The sequence below is a fragment of the Ziziphus jujuba genome, chromosome 7 (assembly GCF_031755915.1).
Source record: "Ziziphus jujuba cultivar Dongzao chromosome 7, ASM3175591v1".
Taxonomy (NCBI): Eukaryota; Viridiplantae; Streptophyta; class Magnoliopsida; order Rosales; family Rhamnaceae; genus Ziziphus; species Ziziphus jujuba.
The window spans coordinates 15,754,302-15,773,010 of NC_083385.1; the positions used below are offsets into that span (position 1 = coordinate 15,754,302).

At 33.5% G+C, this 18,709-nt stretch overlaps 3 protein-coding genes across 3 annotated transcripts; all 3 read left to right on the forward strand.

Moving 5' to 3' along the window:
• Nucleotides 1-281: 281 nt before the first annotated feature.
• LOC132804475 (uncharacterized) lies at nucleotides 282-2,336 on the forward strand. The gene is made up of 2 exons (XM_060818882.1): nucleotides 282-657; nucleotides 2,104-2,336. The coding sequence occupies exons 1-2, from the start codon at nucleotides 282-284 to the stop codon at nucleotides 2,334-2,336; spliced, it is 609 nt and encodes a 202-aa protein (XP_060674865.1).
• A 5,825-nt stretch (nucleotides 2,337-8,161) lies between these two features.
• On the forward strand, nucleotides 8,162-9,858 carry LOC107425144 (anaphase-promoting complex subunit 13). Its single transcript, XM_016035084.4, has 4 exons — nucleotides 8,162-8,313; nucleotides 8,776-8,875; nucleotides 9,000-9,053; nucleotides 9,455-9,858. The coding sequence occupies exons 1-4, from the start codon at nucleotides 8,200-8,202 to the stop codon at nucleotides 9,514-9,516; spliced, it is 330 nt and encodes a 109-aa protein (XP_015890570.3). The 5' UTR covers nucleotides 8,162-8,199; the 3' UTR covers nucleotides 9,517-9,858.
• A 141-nt stretch (nucleotides 9,859-9,999) lies between these two features.
• On the forward strand, nucleotides 10,000-14,285 carry LOC107425138 (putative disease resistance RPP13-like protein 3). The gene is made up of 2 exons (XM_048479312.2): nucleotides 10,000-10,304; nucleotides 11,318-14,285. The coding sequence occupies exon 2, from the start codon at nucleotides 11,339-11,341 to the stop codon at nucleotides 14,021-14,023; it is 2,685 nt and encodes an 894-aa protein (XP_048335269.2). The 5' UTR covers nucleotides 10,000-10,304; nucleotides 11,318-11,338; the 3' UTR covers nucleotides 14,024-14,285.
• The last annotated feature ends 4,424 nt before the right edge of the window (nucleotides 14,286-18,709 follow it).

Below are 18,709 nucleotides of genomic sequence, written 5' to 3' on the forward strand. Positions count from 1 at the left end.
TCTTAGCGGACAGATTGCGACCAATTTTAATGAGGATTATTTCCCCAAACCAATCAGTATTCGTCCTTGGATGTTGGATAGGCAAAAATGTTATCTTGGCTAACGAAGTGGTGCACGCTATGAAACTCAAGAAAGGGGTTCGAGGCATTGTTGGAATCAAGGTCGAATTGTAAAAGGTGTATGATAGGGTTGATTGGGTCGTGTTGATAAGAATCTTAACTCTCTTTAGGTTCTCTGATAAATTCACCAAACTAGTGCTTAATTGCTTGTCATCTATGAATATGGAGCTCCTGTTGAATGGGAATGTCTTTGGTCAAATCCCGATGGGTAGAGGACTGCGGCAAGGTGATCCAATTTCACCATTCCTGTTTATTATCTTGATGGAACTTCTTTCAAAAATGCTACTTAAATGGGAAAGGAATGGGAAAATCAATGGCGTTAAGCTTGGCAGACAAGCCCCGTCGATCACCCATCTTCTGTTTGTTGACAACTTACTGATTTTTTGTCAGGCTAATATGGACGAGGTCAAGAATGTGTATCGGTGTCTTCAATTGTTCTGTAAATGGACTGGGCAAGCTTTCAATAAGGAGAAATCTGGCTGTTTTTTCTCTAGGAACGTTACTCCAAAAAGAACACTAGATATTAAGCGGTGCTTAGGTATGAAAGAACTCGATAACAAGTCAAAACACCTTGGTCTGTCGCTCTTTATCGAAAGAAATAAATCAACAGCGTTCGAAGACTTAAGAAGGAAGGTAGAAGATAGGCTGTAGGGCTGGAAGGCCAAATTGCTTTCTCAAGCTGGTAGAACTACATTGATTAGACACGTGGTTACGGCCATGCCTCTCTACATAATGTCTTCCTTCCTCCTCCCTAAACTCTAGTGCATGAAAATAGAACAGATGGCCCGATCTTTCTTTTGGAAAAACAGCTCAAGTTTGTCAAAAGGATACTGTCTTATCGCTTGGAATAAAGTGTGTTAACCCATATTGCAGGGGGGTCTGGGAAAAGAAGCTGTGGTGTTTCAATAAAGCGATGGTGGCAAAACTTGGGTGGTGCCTGGCAACGGAGGAGAAGAAGTTTTGGGTACAAGCAATCAAAGCCAGATATTTCCCTTTCTCTTCTTTCATGAATTGTTCAAAGAAAAGGGGTTGTTTGTGGCTTTGGTCAGGAGTCCTAGAGGTAAGAAAGCTGTTAGTCAGGGGATTGTGCTTCAAAGTGGGTAAAGGGGACTCTGTTGTTTTCTGGACAAACCCTTGGATACCCAACCGGGAAGGCTTTCGACCACAACCAATCACCCAGTAGTGTTATTTAGTAGGGATGGTTAGCTCCTTGAAAAATACTAGAGGGGGATGGGACATGGAGAGGTTGATCTGTATTTTCGATAATGATTCTGTTTGAAGCATTAAAGATATTTTCTAGGCAGCGGATAACATGGAGGATAAACTCATTTGGACGAAGACTAGAAATGGCATGTATAGTGTGAAGTCAGGGTATCAGTTGGAAAGGGGGGACGCTGTAGTCGGGGACAGGTGGCGGACGGATCTTTGGAACAGTTTTCTTCACGAGAGAACAAAAATATTCCTTTGGAAGTTGTCAAATTCGGGCCTCCCAGTGTTTACGAATTTAATGGCTAGAGGAGTGCAAGTTGAAAGCAACCGTTGCGTTCATGGTTGTGATGCTATAGAAAGTGAAGTGCATGTATTTTTTCAGTTTGAAGTTACAAAATGTCTCTGGTTTGCCATTCCATGGAACATTTGATGGGATACACTGGAAGCTACTGCAATAAAAGACTTCCTCTTTTGTTTGGCCAACCTTGTAGGAGTTCTTCCGGTTCAGGAAGCAGATAAAGAAACTTTTTTTTTGCTTTAGGTGCCATCACTTTGGAACATCTCTGGTGGCTGCGCAACAAGGCTTTTCATGAAGGAATCAAGCCACAATTGCATCTCTCTCTAGATCTGATTTTTCGCAGGTTAAGAGAACTACAGGAAGCTAAAACTTGGGAGGATAAGGCCATTTGAAATTACATAGGAACGACTCAGGCGCTCAACCGTAGGTGGAGAGCCCCCTCAGTTGATTACATAAAGATCAATACTGATGCAACAGTGAAACGGAATGGAAGCTGGTTGGCGATGGTTGCCCGTGATGTAAGTGGAAAGGTGATCCATGTTCAAGCCTTCAAGTCCTTGTCAAATATTCTGGAAGTGGCTGAATTGGAGGCGATTGGAAAGGCATTGAGAGTGGCCAAAGATCAAGGATGGTCGAAGGTGATAATGGAATTTGATGCTCAAATAGTGGTGCATGCACTAAATAGAAATGATAGATTATCTCTGCACTAGGTGTAAGAAGGTTTCTTTGAGGAGACTATTTTATTGTGTCATTTATTCAGTAGTTACCTTTTTGTTTAGGCCTCTAGGGTAGCATATAGACTGGCCCATATGGTTTGTAATTGGGAAGCATCTCAGAGTTGCTCAAGTTTGATGGATCCATTTTGGTTATCGATCTTTTTCAGAGAATGTATGATTCAGGAGTGTGTACCTGAGAAAGGCTCTTGAATCCAGACTATTTGTATTGTCGGCTCTTTTGGTTTCTATGAATGCCAATTTTTAAGCCAAAAAAAAAAAAAAGATACAATAAATGAACATTTGTTATTTATTATCTATTATTTTATTTATTGTCATGCCTGGTACTTGCTCTTTTAATTGTGTCATTAAGTACACCAAATTTTTTTTTTTTTTTGGACGTACATATGTGGTATGTGTATGGGAGTGTTTTTTATTTATTTATTTTTATTGTTTACAACAATTATCATTTATACATTAGTATAAACATTTTATTTATGATAATAATTTGTATATTTTTTTATGAAAAAATAATTTGTATGCTTCAATAATTAATAAATCGTGTTTTTTTTTAAATAGATTTTAAATATATACATATTTTATATATTATTGCCTGTACCTACCAAAAGTTATAAAACGGTCTATATATATATATATATATACTAGGTGTGGCCTCGTGCGATGTACGTGGTTTAATGTGAAATTTGAATATCTAATAGTTTATTTTTTACTCAGAATAGTTGTAATTAAAATGATTTTATGATTGCTATGATATGATAATTTAAAAAATATATATCTGTTAATTATTTTTTCAATTTTATATTAATAGGAATGAAAAAATTTGTTTGAATAGAATAATCATATAAAACATTCAATTAAGGATGACTTATTTGTAGAAAATAGAACATTATTTCACTGAGCAAAAAGGTAAAAAATATAATGAGTAGTAAAAACACAAAATATTTGCATCATAAATGAGGATGTCTTAGCATCATTGGTACTTTTCTAACATAATTGCAAGATTTAATAGAAATATAATAGGTAATACATAAATTATTTTCTATTACATCTTGTAATTTTGAAAATATCAATGTTAGTGCTCCTATTGTAGGATAAATTGAAAACAAAATATTTTGTAATAGTCTACAAAAAGTTACAGTTTTCTACCATTCTTATATAAATGAAAAGAATATCCCACGATGGCGAATTAAGTATTCTTTTTTGTCCTATCATACAGGAGAGGACTTTATAGTTTTTGTGATCTCTTCTCAGCATCATTTGATTGTGAAAGGTCTACAATGCTTGTCATTTTTGCCTCACTTTCACGACCTCATTATTTTCGTTAACCTGACCAAATATTACTAATTATGATTCTCCCTTCTTTCCAAATATAACATATTCTAAAAGTTGTAAAATACATGCATTAATATATTAAACAAAAGTCTATGTAATTTTATAGTTTTAAAAAAGGAAATCTTTGTGTATTGAGTTACTTTTGTTAATTAGATATGGTACAAAAGTGAAAAGAATGAAATAATTTCTTCCTAAAATGAGTTGCACCTATATATGTTGACATGGTAACATTTATGTTTCATTAAAGAATGGTGTTAGATATAAATAGTATAACATTTTGAATCTTGAATTCCATATGAACCAACCTAATAGAACTTACTCGTATAAATATTAATGAATATTCCATCACTGACAATTATAATTTATTTTAATTTTCGGATTGAAGAGAAGGAAACCAATTAATATTAATTATTCTAAACTAAAAAAAAATAGTGAAGAGTCGTCATAATATTAATATGAACCATGCTATTTACATTCTGATCATCTCTATTAACCAATAACAATGTACTAACAGAACAACTCAACAAAATTAAAACCTTGTAAAAAAATTTTAAAACTTGAAAAAACATATCTAACAAAGTAACAAATATATATATAAGCTTACCAAACTTCCCAACTAACAAAAGCCATGCCAAATTTATGTTGTAAAAGCAACAAAAACCTAAAAGAAACTATTTACAGAGAAACATGAGTAAAAGAACGTAATTACAAACAAAAAAAGGGGTAAAGAAAAACAACCACACTTGCCACTTAAAAAAAAAAAAAAATTCATAATGTTCTAATATCCAACAAAAATAAAGTTTTAATATCCAATAAAAATTTAAGTCAAAGCAATACAACAACATCTAGACCACATAATAAATAAATTACAAAGTTAACAAGTCAATCTTCATGGACTCACAGTTCAAGTTTTTCTTTGTTATTATTATTTTTAAATCTTTGTTAGGGGTGGCCAAAACCAGTTTAACCGACTAATTAATACCAAAACAAAAGAAAAAAAGTAGAGAATACAAAGGCAAAAATTGTAGAAAAGATTGAAAAGTATAAAATGGTGATTTGATACGTGAGGAGAGGACTAATTAAGGAATGTAAGCAATTACACATTTCTACATAATCAAGTATATATATCTTGACTCGATTAATTTTTTAGAGAAAATGAAGTCAACAATTACAGAAACACATTTGTGCATTATAAGTATAAGAAAGGCTGTCTAAGTTGCATACATATGCAATTCAGTGAATCTTTTGAGTGAGAGAGTACAATGAAAGAGGGCAAGGTAGAGGTTAGAAATAAACAGGTGATTCTCAAGAACTATATGAAGGGTAGGTTTCCTAAGGAAGATTATATGCATGTGACTTCTGAAGCTACTTTAAGCTTAAGCTTCCACATGCTTACACTGACGTTCTTGTGAAGAACCTTTACTTGTCCTACAATCCTTTTCAGCGACTTATTATGCAAAGCCAACAGATGGTCGACCAGATTATACCCCTGCCACTGTATGTTTCCCATTTTTATTTTTATTTTCTTTCTTACATGTTCAAGCTATATAATACCAATTATTAAATTTAAACAATAATGTTACGGTTATTTATTTTACATATATATATACACATATATGTTTATAGACAGAATAGTTTAATTTTGATAATATTAATTAATATTGAAAACTACTTAATCATTGCACATATATGCATATGCAGCTGTTAAGTGGGTTCTAAGTGTCTAGAGTGTTGGATGCTGGACATCCAGACTACAAAGATGGTGACTTATTTCGGGGAACAACAAGGTGGGAAGAATATAGCCTTATCGAGAGACTTGAAAACCTCATCAAGATCCACCATACTAATGTGCCTCTTTCTTACTTTGCTGGAATTCTTGAAATTCTTGGTACATGCTCAATTTCTTCCATTTTCATTCATTAATTATTAATTATTTAGTTTTCCAAATCAATTAGCTATTAATATATAATATATATTATGGATTACTGGTATATATATAGGTATGCCCAGCTTGTCTGCTCATGTTGGATTCTCCAAGGAGTTTAATCTTAAGAAAGGAGAAAAGGTGTTCATATTAGATGCATCTGGTGCAGTGGGTCAACTTGTTGGCCAATTCACTAAATTATCATGCAGCTAGTTTTTTGGCTACTTCAAGTCTTAAACTAATCATCTTTTCCAATTATGTTAAAAAAAAAAAAAAAGTGATTATTTTACTAATTTCTTTATATGTATCTATTTGAATCAGCTCCCGAGTAGAGCTTGATTTGTCGAAAGAAAAAGAGTAATAATTACAATCAAATGTCCTTTGACCCTCGAAAAATTGGAAGAGGCAATTCTCAGGTTGGTTTACAATTATGGTTCATGTAGTTTGTTAAATTGTTGGTTGACAAAAAAAACAATTTACAACAAACACTAAAATCCATTTCCTCGTTCGCTAAGACAATTTCACAAACACATACTCTTCAAACACAGAACCCGTCACTTTTTTACTTTATTTTTCAAGTTATAGATTTCCAGCAGCACAAATTACTTTCTCTAGTAATTTTTAACCATTTACAGTTCAACTGATAATTTTTTCAGATAAAATAAAGTTCTACAGCAATAAAAAGAAAGCCTTGATTGATCATAATCATAAAACAGCCAAAGCTAAATCAATAATAGTTAAAAAAGGAAAAAGGGATGAGAAATTAAAGAAGAAATAACAGTCATCGTCAAACAAAGGAAATAAGCCAGAAAATTTCCGGACCGATAGAAGCTTTGGATGGAAAATGAAGACCCAGTTCATGAAGGCTTCAAATCTCTTCGTCGGAGAAATTAGATGCCAAACCCATTTATATATATTGGCCAAGTCCTCGATGAATTCAAAGTCACAGTTGCGGAAATGTCATTTATATGTTTGCAAAAGGGGAGATGAGGGATGCCTTTGATGAGAATAACAGTTTGAAGAAGACCTTTGAACAATGTTGTTTGTTTTATTAAAAAAACTTACACATCTCTTTATTTATTCTCGTACCTCTTTGCACCCGTGACTCTTCCTGTTGACTATTTTTACACACAACAGCAGCAACAGTGTCCAACAGCTACCAACACCTACTAACAACAATGACCAGCTCATGGCAACAGCAACCAACAGTGTCAACAACTACCGTGTCTTATCAACCTTTTCACGGAATCAAGGAAGGGAAACCTTTCAGTGATTTCCTACCACTTTCTGTTTAGAAGAAACCAGTTGTTTAGATTATGTTGAGAATGAGTAATCATCCCTTGACACATGAAAATAAAGGGGGCAAAAACGCATGGGAGATTGCCGTTTTTGAACCAAAATAAATAGTAAAAAAAGATCAAAAACCACTGCTCTCTTCTCCTTTATAGTATAGACAAATGATATATATATTCTTTAAAGGAAAGGAGTTGTTTGAAAAAAGAAAAAGAAAAAGAAAAAGGGCGTTTTAGAGGTTGTTTGTGCAGTCTTCTTAGACCCATCATCAGGCCTAGTTGTTATTAGAATGGTCCAATATGTTCAATTTTGGGCCATTGACCTGCATTTGATTTGAAGATTTTCTACAAAACTAGTCCACCCATCAACAATCAGGTTTTGATTCAGATTTTTACTTTTATTTTCTTTTCTTTTTTAAATAAAACATTTCAGGTGGGAATTTAATCAAGTTTTGATCAATTCTAAAAAAGTTTTACTATTATATTGTATATAATCATTAGTGAAGCTCACAGTTTATGTATCATTTACTAATTAGAGACATTTAATTTTTTTAATACTAAAAAGGGAAATCCTAATATAGAAATATTCCTCCATGATAAATACCATTTTCTTTTGTTTTTAATAGTTCTCAATCTAAAATTTTAATAAAAATCATAAGCTACTTTTCCTAAATACAATTAAATTATTATTGATTTTAAAAATTTAAATTTAAAAAAAAATAGACATTCATTTTATTTATATTTTTTTCTGATAAATACAAACAGGTATGCTATTAATCTGTTTTATTTATTCATTTATTTTTGTCAACTTAATGTTTAGAAACATCAATAGATTAAAATAAAAATAAAAATTTGGAGCTATGCAGAGACTTTTGTTGGTCATAACAGTTTAATCCAACATATAAAATTATTTGTAGGTATATTTTTCTTCAGTACCGTAGTAATTTCACGTGAGGTCAGTCTTATGATGATTTATAATTTTTTAAAATTTTTAATAGTATTTCCAGTCATATAATTAATCTTAGTAAAATTTATATATTAAAAAAAAAGGAAAAAAAAAAAACTGTTTATTTGATTATACTCCAGTTAGTGAATCTGATTCTTTGAAGCAAGTAGATTTAGCATTGTTTTGACAATGCCAAACGTAGTCTTAGTAGAAAACAAGTCGAGGCTATTTTAATTAGATCGGACACATGTCATTTCGTTATTCGGTTACCTGGCGACGGTCAAACAGAAGACTTTTTATGAAATTACAATTGGGTCCTCAAGTCCCCTTCATGACGAAGGATATATGGGTGTTTTAAGATTTTTCCTCTGTATCTCCACTGTCTTTCTACTCCTTCTCTCGTCTCTCTGCTTTGTTCAACGGCACTCGTCGGCCAACCACCGGCTGAGGACTTTCCAGGTAATTCAAACTCTCTATTTCTCTATCACGTTTACGATTCTCTCTTCATTTCTTCATTTTCTAGGAAACTTTTTGATTTGTTTGAGATCAGCTGGAAAGCCCTCTTCAGCAATGCTCTTTTTTTAATTTTTTTTTCTTCGTTGAAATAATCTATAATATATGACGTCAAACGTGATGAAAATTAGGGCAGATTTTGCTTTTGATTTTGCTAAATATTTGATTTTTTTTTTTTCAATGAAGCAAAATCTGGATTAAACCATACTCGGCCAACTTTCGACTTATACATAAGTGCGGTGTTATACCTTTTTTTTTTTTTTTTTTTTTTGGTCTAATGAATTCAGTGGAAAAATACCATTCAGCCATGGACCTAAAATGTTATTGTATAGTTTTGTTAAAAGTATTGAATTTTTTTATTTATTCTTTGCTAACAAAATTACTAATTTGAACTTGATCAAAATCTAGATTGAATTTTGCCTAAAACCAAAAATGTCAGAACTAAGCCTGGGTATACTTGTTGATATCGTTGATGAAGAATGGATGAGGGACACTCTTCCTAATGATGGTATGGTTTTTCTTCTCCTTTCTTGCTATATAAACACTAACACACGTTTCTTTCATCATTGTTTATCATACTATTACTTTGCATTGCATTCTAATTTGTAAAAATTGTCTTTTTCTTGTTCCAGATCTTCCATTACCACCCGTTCTTGTTGTTCGGAATGATGACACTGAGGATTCAAGTATGTCTTTCTACTTATGAGCCTTTTAAGTGACATTATATCTTAGGCAAAACATAGTCTATATGCGGTTTAGCTTGTGTTTTTGGAAATTGTAAGGGATGATCTATTTTTCATTTGGTGACCCCAAAAATTTTGAAAATGGACATATATAACTATGCTATTTTATAGTAAATTCAAGTGCTCGGCTGGTATCCCATCAATCAAATTTGGAAGTTTGCTTATTTGATTCTGTATTTTTTCTGTAAATCTACTATATGTTCTCAGTACGAAAGGCTTTAGGAAGGGTTTTTAATGGGTTGACATTCATTTTCAAATTGTTGTATACTACTGTACACACTAAAAAGAAGTGTTGTATATCTCTTTGATGCTTATTTCCTTCTCAACTTTGCATAACTGAACAGATCAAGAGGCTCAGCAAGTTGATGGAGATACTTGGCATGATCTTGCTTTAGGCACCCAATGAACCTTCTGAGCATCAAGCATATCTGTTAGGTGGTTCCTTGCTTGCTTTCTGTAGATGTATCTGATTCTGTTGTTATATACATTAGTACCTGCTTGTTCTGAAGTTTTGGATGGTATTTCTTCCATAAGTAACCCAACAACTATCATTTAGACCTTCAGAGAATCAAGCATATTTGATGGAAATGAGCTGTAATTAAGTGGTGTTTTGCCTGCTTTCTTTAAATGTATCTGAACCCTTCACTTGACATATAAATTGTTACCTGCTGGCTCTGAAGTTTTGGATGGTATGTATTGAATAAGTACTCCAACAATGACAGGAACAGCCTAATGTTCTTGCAATGAACCAACTTGCAATCTGTTTTTTAGCTTTTTGCTTATTAGGTATTGTTAGAGCCTAATAAGTTTTGAACCCATGCTATGGGCTTGGAAGAATATTAAACTATAAGCCACCAAGCTGTCCCATTGGAACAAGTAGTCTTATGATTTTATTAGCTGGTTTTGCATATTTTATTCTTTGGTTTCAGCAAAGTCACAAACAAATTTTCGGACATTGATAATATTGTTTGGAAGATATTCCCAATTTCAGATTGCCATTCCAATATCCAATTCCAGCAGACGCAGCAGACTTTTGCCCTTTATCGGAAATGTGAAATTATGTTTGGGAAATACCTGTCCTAGTAAATGTGAGATGTTCCTTGGGCCCGGACATCTAGGCGATCGGACTAGAGATTGTATAGCTCTAATACAGAATATGATGCACTAACCCTGAAATGCAAAAATATTGTGCAGGTAAATTTATAAATGTCTCGTTATGCCGCCTACAATCAACTTTTTGCTTATAATCAACTTGCTAGTAGCTTTTTTAAGCCATGATATGTATATTATGGCTTTGCATATTTGCTAAGAGTACTTATCTTTATCCCAGTGTAAAAAAAAAAAAAAGAAAAAAAAAAAGAAAAAAAGAAAAAGAAAAAGAAAAAGAAGAGTTATTTAAAGAAATATTAAAGAAAGATTCCACCATCCATTGATTGATATTTGACCTACAAAACAGAAGCCAAAAAAAAAAAAAAAGAAAAAAAAAGAAAAAGACTATATGCGAGTGATAATTTATTCTTAATGCTAACCGGCTTCCACTTTTTCAAAAGTAAAACAGTTTCAACAACCAATCAACAAATCATTAACTCTTCCATTAAATTACAGAATTGCTACTTGTCAGTTAATTATTAAGCTACACAAAAAAGTCCTTCAAAAACCAAATTGCATAGTTATTTCTTAGAATGTATATAATATTTTATATACTATCATTTTCGTAAATTAGATTTTTTTTTTCTTTATATTTGTTATGTTGTTAAAAACTATTATAATATTATAATAAAAGTCTACGTGTTAGCAACGATTTGGAATTAATAATTAATTTGGCATGTGGCATATTTTGTAATTTAACGAAAGACAATGGCTTTTTTTTTGAAATATTTTGCCACTGTCCGATAAAAAATGTGTACATGGGAGAGAGTGGCAAAACAGCTTAATCAGCATTGATCAAAAAGAGAGAGAAATGCTTTCCTAATTATTTTTTAGCTGAAAATGATTTTCCTTCTTTAATGATTTCGATAGCTTTTGGCTACTATTGGTACCACTTGCTTCTACTGGCTTCTCGAGAGAACCTATTCACCCAAAAAAATCTATTCATATCCTCCATGATTTGTCCTCTCCATTTCCCTATGACTCTTTTTCGTAATCTAAACTCCTAAATTTTCCAACTTTTTTGAGTTTTCTTGCAAGAAATTTTTGATCTATCTCAGGTGGAGTTTTCAACCACTAGAATGGCCGATGTTGTTTCCGTTGTCTTGGAGAGCTTGATCAGATTTATCTCAAACGAAGCCAATTTGCTTCTTGGAGTGAAGGATCAAGTCAATTTACTTAAAGATGATCTGGGAATCATGAATGCCTTCCTCAAAGATTCGTCCGGGAAGCGTGGTGAGCATCATCTCGTGAAAGAGGTGGTGGACCAGATCAAAGAAGCTGCTCTTGAGGCTGAAAATGTTATAGACACATATGTGGCTCGAGTCATAAAGCATGATAGGAAAAACCCAGTTGGTAAATTGATTCATACAATTGGCCATGCAAATAAGCTTCATGATGTTGTAGGGAAGACAAACAACATCAAAAACAAAATAAGAAATATTTATGATAATAAAGCTAAGTACCACATCGTGGAAGCTGAATCCAGCGTCGATGCAGAGGCGGTACGATCACTTCAGAGAAGGAGGAGAAAAGTTGAGGAAGATGATGTGGTCGGCTTTTCCAGGAGCGCTGAAAGACTGGTAAGCCAACTCACTGATCGATATAATTTACGACTTGATATCATTTCTATCATCGGTATGGGCGGATTGGGAAAGACAACACTTGCTAGAAAAATCTATAATGATACTTGTGTCAAGAGTTATTTTGATTGTTGTGCATGGGTTTTTGTCTCTCAAGAATGCAAAATAAGAAGCTTGTTTCTTGACTTATTTAAGTATTTCAATTTGTCAAATTCGGATGAGATGTCTCATGAAGAACTTGAAGCAACGCTGCGTGGCTACCTAAGAGGGAAAAGATACTTTGTTGTCATGGATGACATTTGGAAAACTGAAGTATGGGAGGAGATAAAAGATGCTTTTCCTGATGACTCAAATGGAAGTAGAATACTAATCACAAGTCGTGAAAAGGAAATTGCTTCCCATGCCAACCCAAGTCGTGATCCTTTTTTCTTACCGTTTCTTGACAAGCATGCAAGTTGGGAATTATTACGCAAGAAAGTGTTTCGAGAAAAAAAATGCCCTTCCAATTTGGAATCTCTAGGATGGCAACTAGCAGAAAGTTGTAAAGGATTGCCACTTTCTATTGTTGTATTAGGAGGCATTTTGGCAAACAAAGAGAAGTCACCCCGAATATGGTTCAAATTTATTGGTCGTGTCAACTCGTATCTTACTGAAGATAGAACCCGATGCTTAGATATTCTTGCATTAAGTTACAATTACTTGCCACGCCGTTTGAAGCCGTGTTTTCTCTATTTTGGTATGTTTCCTGAAGACTATGAGATTCAAACACAAGGATTAATCAGATTGTGGATAGATGAGGGATTCATACAACAAATTGGGAATAGAACGAAGGATGATGTAGCAGAATATTACTTGGATGAGCTCATTGATAGAAGCCTAATCCAAGTGGCAAGTAGGAGAAGAGAAGGAAGTGTAAAAACATGTCGCATCCATGATCTCCTACATGATTTTTGCATTAAAGAGAGTGTCGAGGAGAATTTTTTTGAGGTTCAATCAGAATCTAACCTTTCATGCCCTGGCAAGCCTCGAAGACTTTCTGTCCATTGTGACTCTGCTCAATATGTCTTCTGCAATGATTGTAATGCATCGTCTGTTCGTTCTTTGCTGTTCTTTTGCCAAGGGGGTGATTTCTTGGAAAAGCAGTGGGAATGGGTTTTGGAAGGCTTCAAGTTCATTCGGGTGTTGCGGCTTTTGGATGTAGGCCGAATGCATCGAATTCCAGATGAGATAAAAAAGCTCATCTTTCTAAAGCACTTGAGCATACATGGAACTTACTATATTGATGAAATTCCACCTTCTATATGCAACCTTCCCTATCTAGAAACAATTGACATCCAGCTTCACCTATCCAGCTACACTTGGCCAAAGAGTATATGGAGGATGAAACAATTAAGGCATCTAAATGTTGTTGCAGCATTGAGAATATTACCCGAGCGTCAGAGGCAAAAGGACAACCACAACAATAATGATGACACTTTATTCAATCTCCAAGTCATTGATGCAATAAGTATTGATAAAAAAACAGTGCGTGTCATTTCCAAGCTCCCAAAACTAACATCCCTCACGTTAAGTTATGATGGTTTTGAAGCTATGAATGAATTTGAGGTGACAGAAGTATTAGTAAGCCTTGAGAATTTGCAACACCTGCGAAGGCTGCAGCTCAATGTTTTCCCAAAATTTGAGCCACGTTTGAATGCTTTGCCATCAACACTCACCAGGATAACCTTTTATACGTCACACGTGGATTCGCGCCTTATGAAAATCCTAGGAGGGCTTCCCAACCTACGGGAACTAAAGATAAAACAAGCCATAAATTTCCCTCCCAAGCTCATTATGGAGGCAGGTGAGTTTCCTCAACTCCAAGTCCTGAAAATGATTTATAGTGATATCAGAATGTGGGAAGTAGCGAGAGATGCAATGCCAAGCCTCCAGGAATTGATCATTATTGATTGGTCTTCGGCGAAAAATCTGCCAGACCAACTTTGGCGCATCACGGCTCTAAAATTTGCGGCCATCAGGATGGCTTCACCTAGTTCTCTGCGCTACAAGTTGCAGAAGAAATTGAATATTGTGAGGGATGAGCAAGTTGTGGAGGCATTGGAGATCTCAAGTTATTTGGAAGGACGAGTCTGGGAATTGACCATCAATGATGAAACTAAGGTCTTTATTATGATGAAGAGTTAATAAGTTTGTCCCGATTAATTTTTTGGTTTTCTCTTTATTATTTGCTTTTTAATTTTTGTATATATATATATATATATATATATTTTCCTTATCGGTGTTGGTTTTTGCGTTCTCAAATATAATTAATATTAAGATCTATTTTCGTTAGAAGGTGACAGAGAAGCTCCCTGATTCTAAGTTGGAGTACCTTTTGTTAATGCTTCTGGTAATTCAATAACGTCTTGTATTAGAAAAATATCAATAAAGATTTTTTTTTTGTTTTTTTGTTTTTTTTGTTTTTTTTTGTTTTTTTTTCCTTCTATTGGTGAAATAATGCTTGAGTTTCTTGTACACTGGGGAGTTCCCCAACTTTTTTCCGAATAGAGATGGTTTTAGCAGGTTGGGTCTTTCAAGAAGCTAATACATATGAAGAGTTTACATGAAAATTTTATTAGAATGTGTAAGGAAATTAATAAGGGATAATTTATGAAGACAAATAACAAACAGTAGAAAGAAAGCAAATGCATAAACATGAGACGATGACTCATTTGTTTTGCACCATAGGTTACGCTTATAAAGAAAGCAAATGCATAAACATGAGACGATGACTTATTTGTTTTGCACCATAGGTTACGCTTATAAAGGTCTATGGAGATCAACACGAGGGTCATTTTGGGTCATTGAAGCAGAACAGAGTCATTCTCATTATGTCTTGAAGATTCTCTTTTCTGATCCATATGTTGTTTTGTACGACTCCAAATGTATGTTTTCAAGTTAACTGCATTTTTTGTTAATCCCTATTATATTATAGTCTATACGCTTTTCGGTTCTCAAACAGTGATTTTCCAAATTTGGAACTTTGATGCATTTCTGATCCATGTTATTTTCAAATAACAAAAATCTTTCTGAAAAATGAAAGCCTGATAAATGACTTCCAGGTTTTATTTTCTATTTTTTGTTATCAATTACACCCAAATGTTTGGATAACTTGACTGGCAATACCTGTTATTGCCTCGGTCTGTGAAGTTTGAAGGTTTATAATTGTTTGGTTATTGTTTGAAGTTTGAAGGTCCCTACATCATACCCTTTTCTTTTTTTCTTTTTTTTTCTTTTTTTCTCAGTTGTTTTTAATGGATTTGAAATTCTATTTTCGTTATTTCTCTCTTTTTTATTGTTAATACATATTTCTAAACTGATTTAAGCTACACCCTTTTCTATCTATTTTAGCTTTCATGAAGCAGGTTCTATTTCATATATTTTAGTTATTTATCCAAGGATTGTTCCTCTTTCTCTGCATATTACGGAGTACCATTGGGTGGTCACTTTGATGATTTTTTTTAAGCGCCTGCAAAGATTGAAGCTCAATGTTTTCCCGGAATTTGAGCCACGTCTGAGCACTTTGCCACCAACACTCTCTAGGATAACCTTTTATAATTCATACATGGATTTGCACCTTATGAAAATCCTAGAAAGGCGTCCCATCCTACGGGAGCTAAAGATAAAAGAAGCCAAAAAATTTCCTCCCGAGCTCACTATGGTTGCAGGTGAGTTTCCTCAACTCCAAGTCTTGAAATTGATTTATAATGATATCAGAATGTGGGAAGTAGAGAGAAATGCAATGCCAAACCTCCAGGATATGATCATTATTGATTGGAGTTTGGCGGAAAATCTGCCAAACCAACTTGAGTGCATGACGGCTCTAAGATTTGTAGCCATCAAGATGGCTTCACCTAATTCTCTGCGCCACAAGTTGAAGAGATTGAATTTTGTGAGGTATGAGCAAGTTGTGGAGGCATTGAGGATCTCAAGTTATTTGGATGGACCAGGAGGGGAGTTGACCATCAAAAATGGAACAAAGGTCTTTATTACGAAGAAGCATTAATAAGTTTGACCCCAATAAGTTTTTTTTGTTTTTCACTTTAGTGTTTGCTTTTTAATTTTTGTACATATGTATATATATATATATATACATATATATATTTTTCCCTATTGGTGTTTGGTTTAGGCATTCTCAAATATAATTAATATCATGTTTTATTTTCATTAGAAGGTGATAGTGAATCTCCATGATCCTAAATTGGTGTACCTTTGTTTAATGCTCTTGGTAATTCAATAATGTCTTTGTATTAGAAAAATATCAATAAAGATAGGTTTTTTAACTGGTGAAATATACTTTTAAGTTTCTTGTACGCGGGAATTCTGCAATTTATTATTTATTTATTTATTTATTTCCTGAATAGAGATGGTTCTAGCAAATTGGGTCTTTCAGAAGCTAATGCATATGAAGAATTTACTTGAAAATTTTATTAGAATTTGTTAGAGATGTAATAAGGGATAATATTTTAAGACAAATCAACACATAGTACAAAAGAAGCAAATGCATAAGCATGACACAATGACTTATCTGGGTTTGCACCATAGGTTATGCTTATAAAGGTCTTTGGAGATCAATATGAGGGTTATTTTGGATCATTGAAGCAGACCAGAAGTATTCTTATTATGTGTTGAAGATTCCCTTTTCTGATCCATGTGTTGTTTGTACTACTCCAAATGTATGTTATTCAAGTTAACTGCGTTTTGTGTTGATCCCTTTTATTTTATGGTCTAAACACTTTTCGGTTCTCACAAGGTGATTTTCCAAATTTGGGAGTTTTGATGCATTCTGATCCATGTTATTCTCAAATTACAAAAATCTCTCAAAAAAATAAATAAATAAAGAAAAACCTGATTAATGCTTTCAGTTTTTTTCATTACACCCAAATGTTTGGATTAACTAGACCGACAGTACCTCTAGGTGCCTTGGTCTGTGAAGTTTGAAGGTATAAATTGTTTGGTTATTGCATAGTGGTCCCATCATGCCCTTTTTCTAATGGAAAGAGGAATTGGATGTTTTCCTAGTTATTTTAAATGGATTTGAACTCCCCCCCACCCCCCCTTATCTTTCTCTTTTTTATTGTTAATACATACTAGTAAACTGATTTGAGCTAAAGTGCACCCTATTTCATCTATTTAAGCTTTCATGAAGCAGGTTTTATTTCATATATTTTAGTTATCTATCCAAGGATTATTCCCCTTTCTCTGCATATTATGGAGTACCATTGGGTGGTCAATATGGGGATTTTTTATGAACTCTTTTTTTTTTCTTTTTCTTTTTTCTTTTTTTTTTTCTCATTTTGGACAAACAAAGTTTGCCTAGATGTTATTTTTCGCTAGGTATCAACCTATATCTCCATGTTTGGACCTGCTATGCAAAAGATGTTGCCCTGCACATGGCACATAATTTGTTTATCAAGATTATTGAGAAACTTGCTTCTATGGCAATTTTGATCTCTGGGAATTCTCTTGCAAATTTTGGTTAGTAATTCTGTTTCTTGTTAATCATTTACTACAGTTATATGATGTTGTTTCAACAATTTTCTTTATAAGGTTATATGCTGTTATTATCATTTACAAGGTTATTTCTATCTGGTGGCCAATGCTAACTCGTAAAAGTGATTGTAACCTTTTTATTTCTTGCATATTAATTATTTTTTTTGTCATGGAAAATTTGTCAAAAGTATATAACTTCAAATTTATAAATTCTGTGCTTTCTAATTCAAAGAGGCTAACTCACTTTGCAGCAGAACAAATATGCTATGCAGCCTATACTTGTACAAAGTAAGTAATAGGGGTTTCAATCTAGTGATTGTTGTTTCTGTTTTAAGAAAAGACTTGTTTGATGTGCCAAATACCTTATCTCCAAATGGTTGAACTTTATCCAAGTATCATGTCCCCCTTGAATGCTTGTTGATGCCTAAAAATGGTAAGGAAGCCCAAAAGGACAAAAGTCAGGCTAGAGCAAAAGATTGGAAAGCACAAGTAGATTCAAGAGGAATCTTAAAAGAAAAAACAAGCCAAGCCAGCTCCGGCCGAATTATGTTTTACAATTGTTTCATCCTCTTATACAATTCCAAATCCTGCCTACTCAAAAATGGCTGACAAAGATGAATATGACTAATGAAGATGATTACGGGGTGTACCTTGAGAAATGCTTCTCTAGGACCCCACTCCATTTGTGTGAAGTAGTTCTGTTTCTGCATTTGAGGCAATATCATTTTATTTATGATAATAATTTATATTTTTTATTTGTGAAAAAATAATTTGTATGCTCTACCATAAGTTATAAAACGGTATATATATATATATATATTTTATAATTTGTAAAAATTGTCTTTTTCTTATTCCAGATCTTCCTTTACCACCCGTTCTTGTTGTTAGGAATGATGACACTGAGGATTCATGTATGTTTGTCTACTTATGAACATTTTAAGTGATATATACCTTCGGCAAAACAGAGTCTATATGCGGTTTTGTTAGTATTTTTGGAAATTGTAAGGGATGGTTTATTTCATTTGGTGGCCGGGAAAATTTTGAAAATGTATATACATAAATATGCTTTTTTATAGTAAATTCAAGTGCTTGGCTGGTACCCCATCAATCAAATTTGGAAGTTTGTTTCTTGATTCTGTATTTTTTCTGTAAAATCTATTACATGTTCTCAGTAGGAAAGGCTTTAGGAAGGTTTTTAAGGGGTTGACATTCATTTTCAAATTGTTATCTACTACTCTACACACTAAAAACAAGTGTCGTATATCTCTTTGATGCTTATTTCCTTCTCAACTCTGCATAATGGAACAGATCAAGAGGCTCAGCAAGTTGATGGAGATA

What these genes read in the sequence shown, in the direction of transcription:
- LOC107425144 (XM_016035084.4), top strand. Translation starts at nt 8,200, where the DNA reads ATGGGTGTTTTAAGATTTTTCCTCTGTATCTCCACTGTCTTTCTACTC. An exon ending in GGACACTCTTCCTAATGATG is followed by an intron (nt 8,876 to 8,999) that starts GTATGGTTTTTC and finishes TTCTTGTTCCAG; the next exon opens with ATCTTCCATTACCACCCGTT. An exon ending in TGATGACACTGAGGATTCAA is followed by an intron (nt 9,054 to 9,454) that starts GTATGTCTTTCT and finishes ATAACTGAACAG; the next exon opens with ATCAAGAGGCTCAGCAAGTT.
- LOC107425138 (XM_048479312.2), top strand. Translation starts at nt 11,339, where the DNA reads ATGGCCGATGTTGTTTCCGTTGTCTTGGAGAGCTTGATCAGATTTATC.
- LOC132804475 (XM_060818882.1), top strand. Translation starts at nt 282, where the DNA reads ATGGAGCTCCTGTTGAATGGGAATGTCTTTGGTCAAATCCCGATGGGT. An exon ending in AGATATTAAGCGGTGCTTAG is followed by an intron (nt 658 to 2,103) that starts GTATGAAAGAAC and finishes CTGATGCAACAG; the next exon opens with TGAAACGGAATGGAAGCTGG.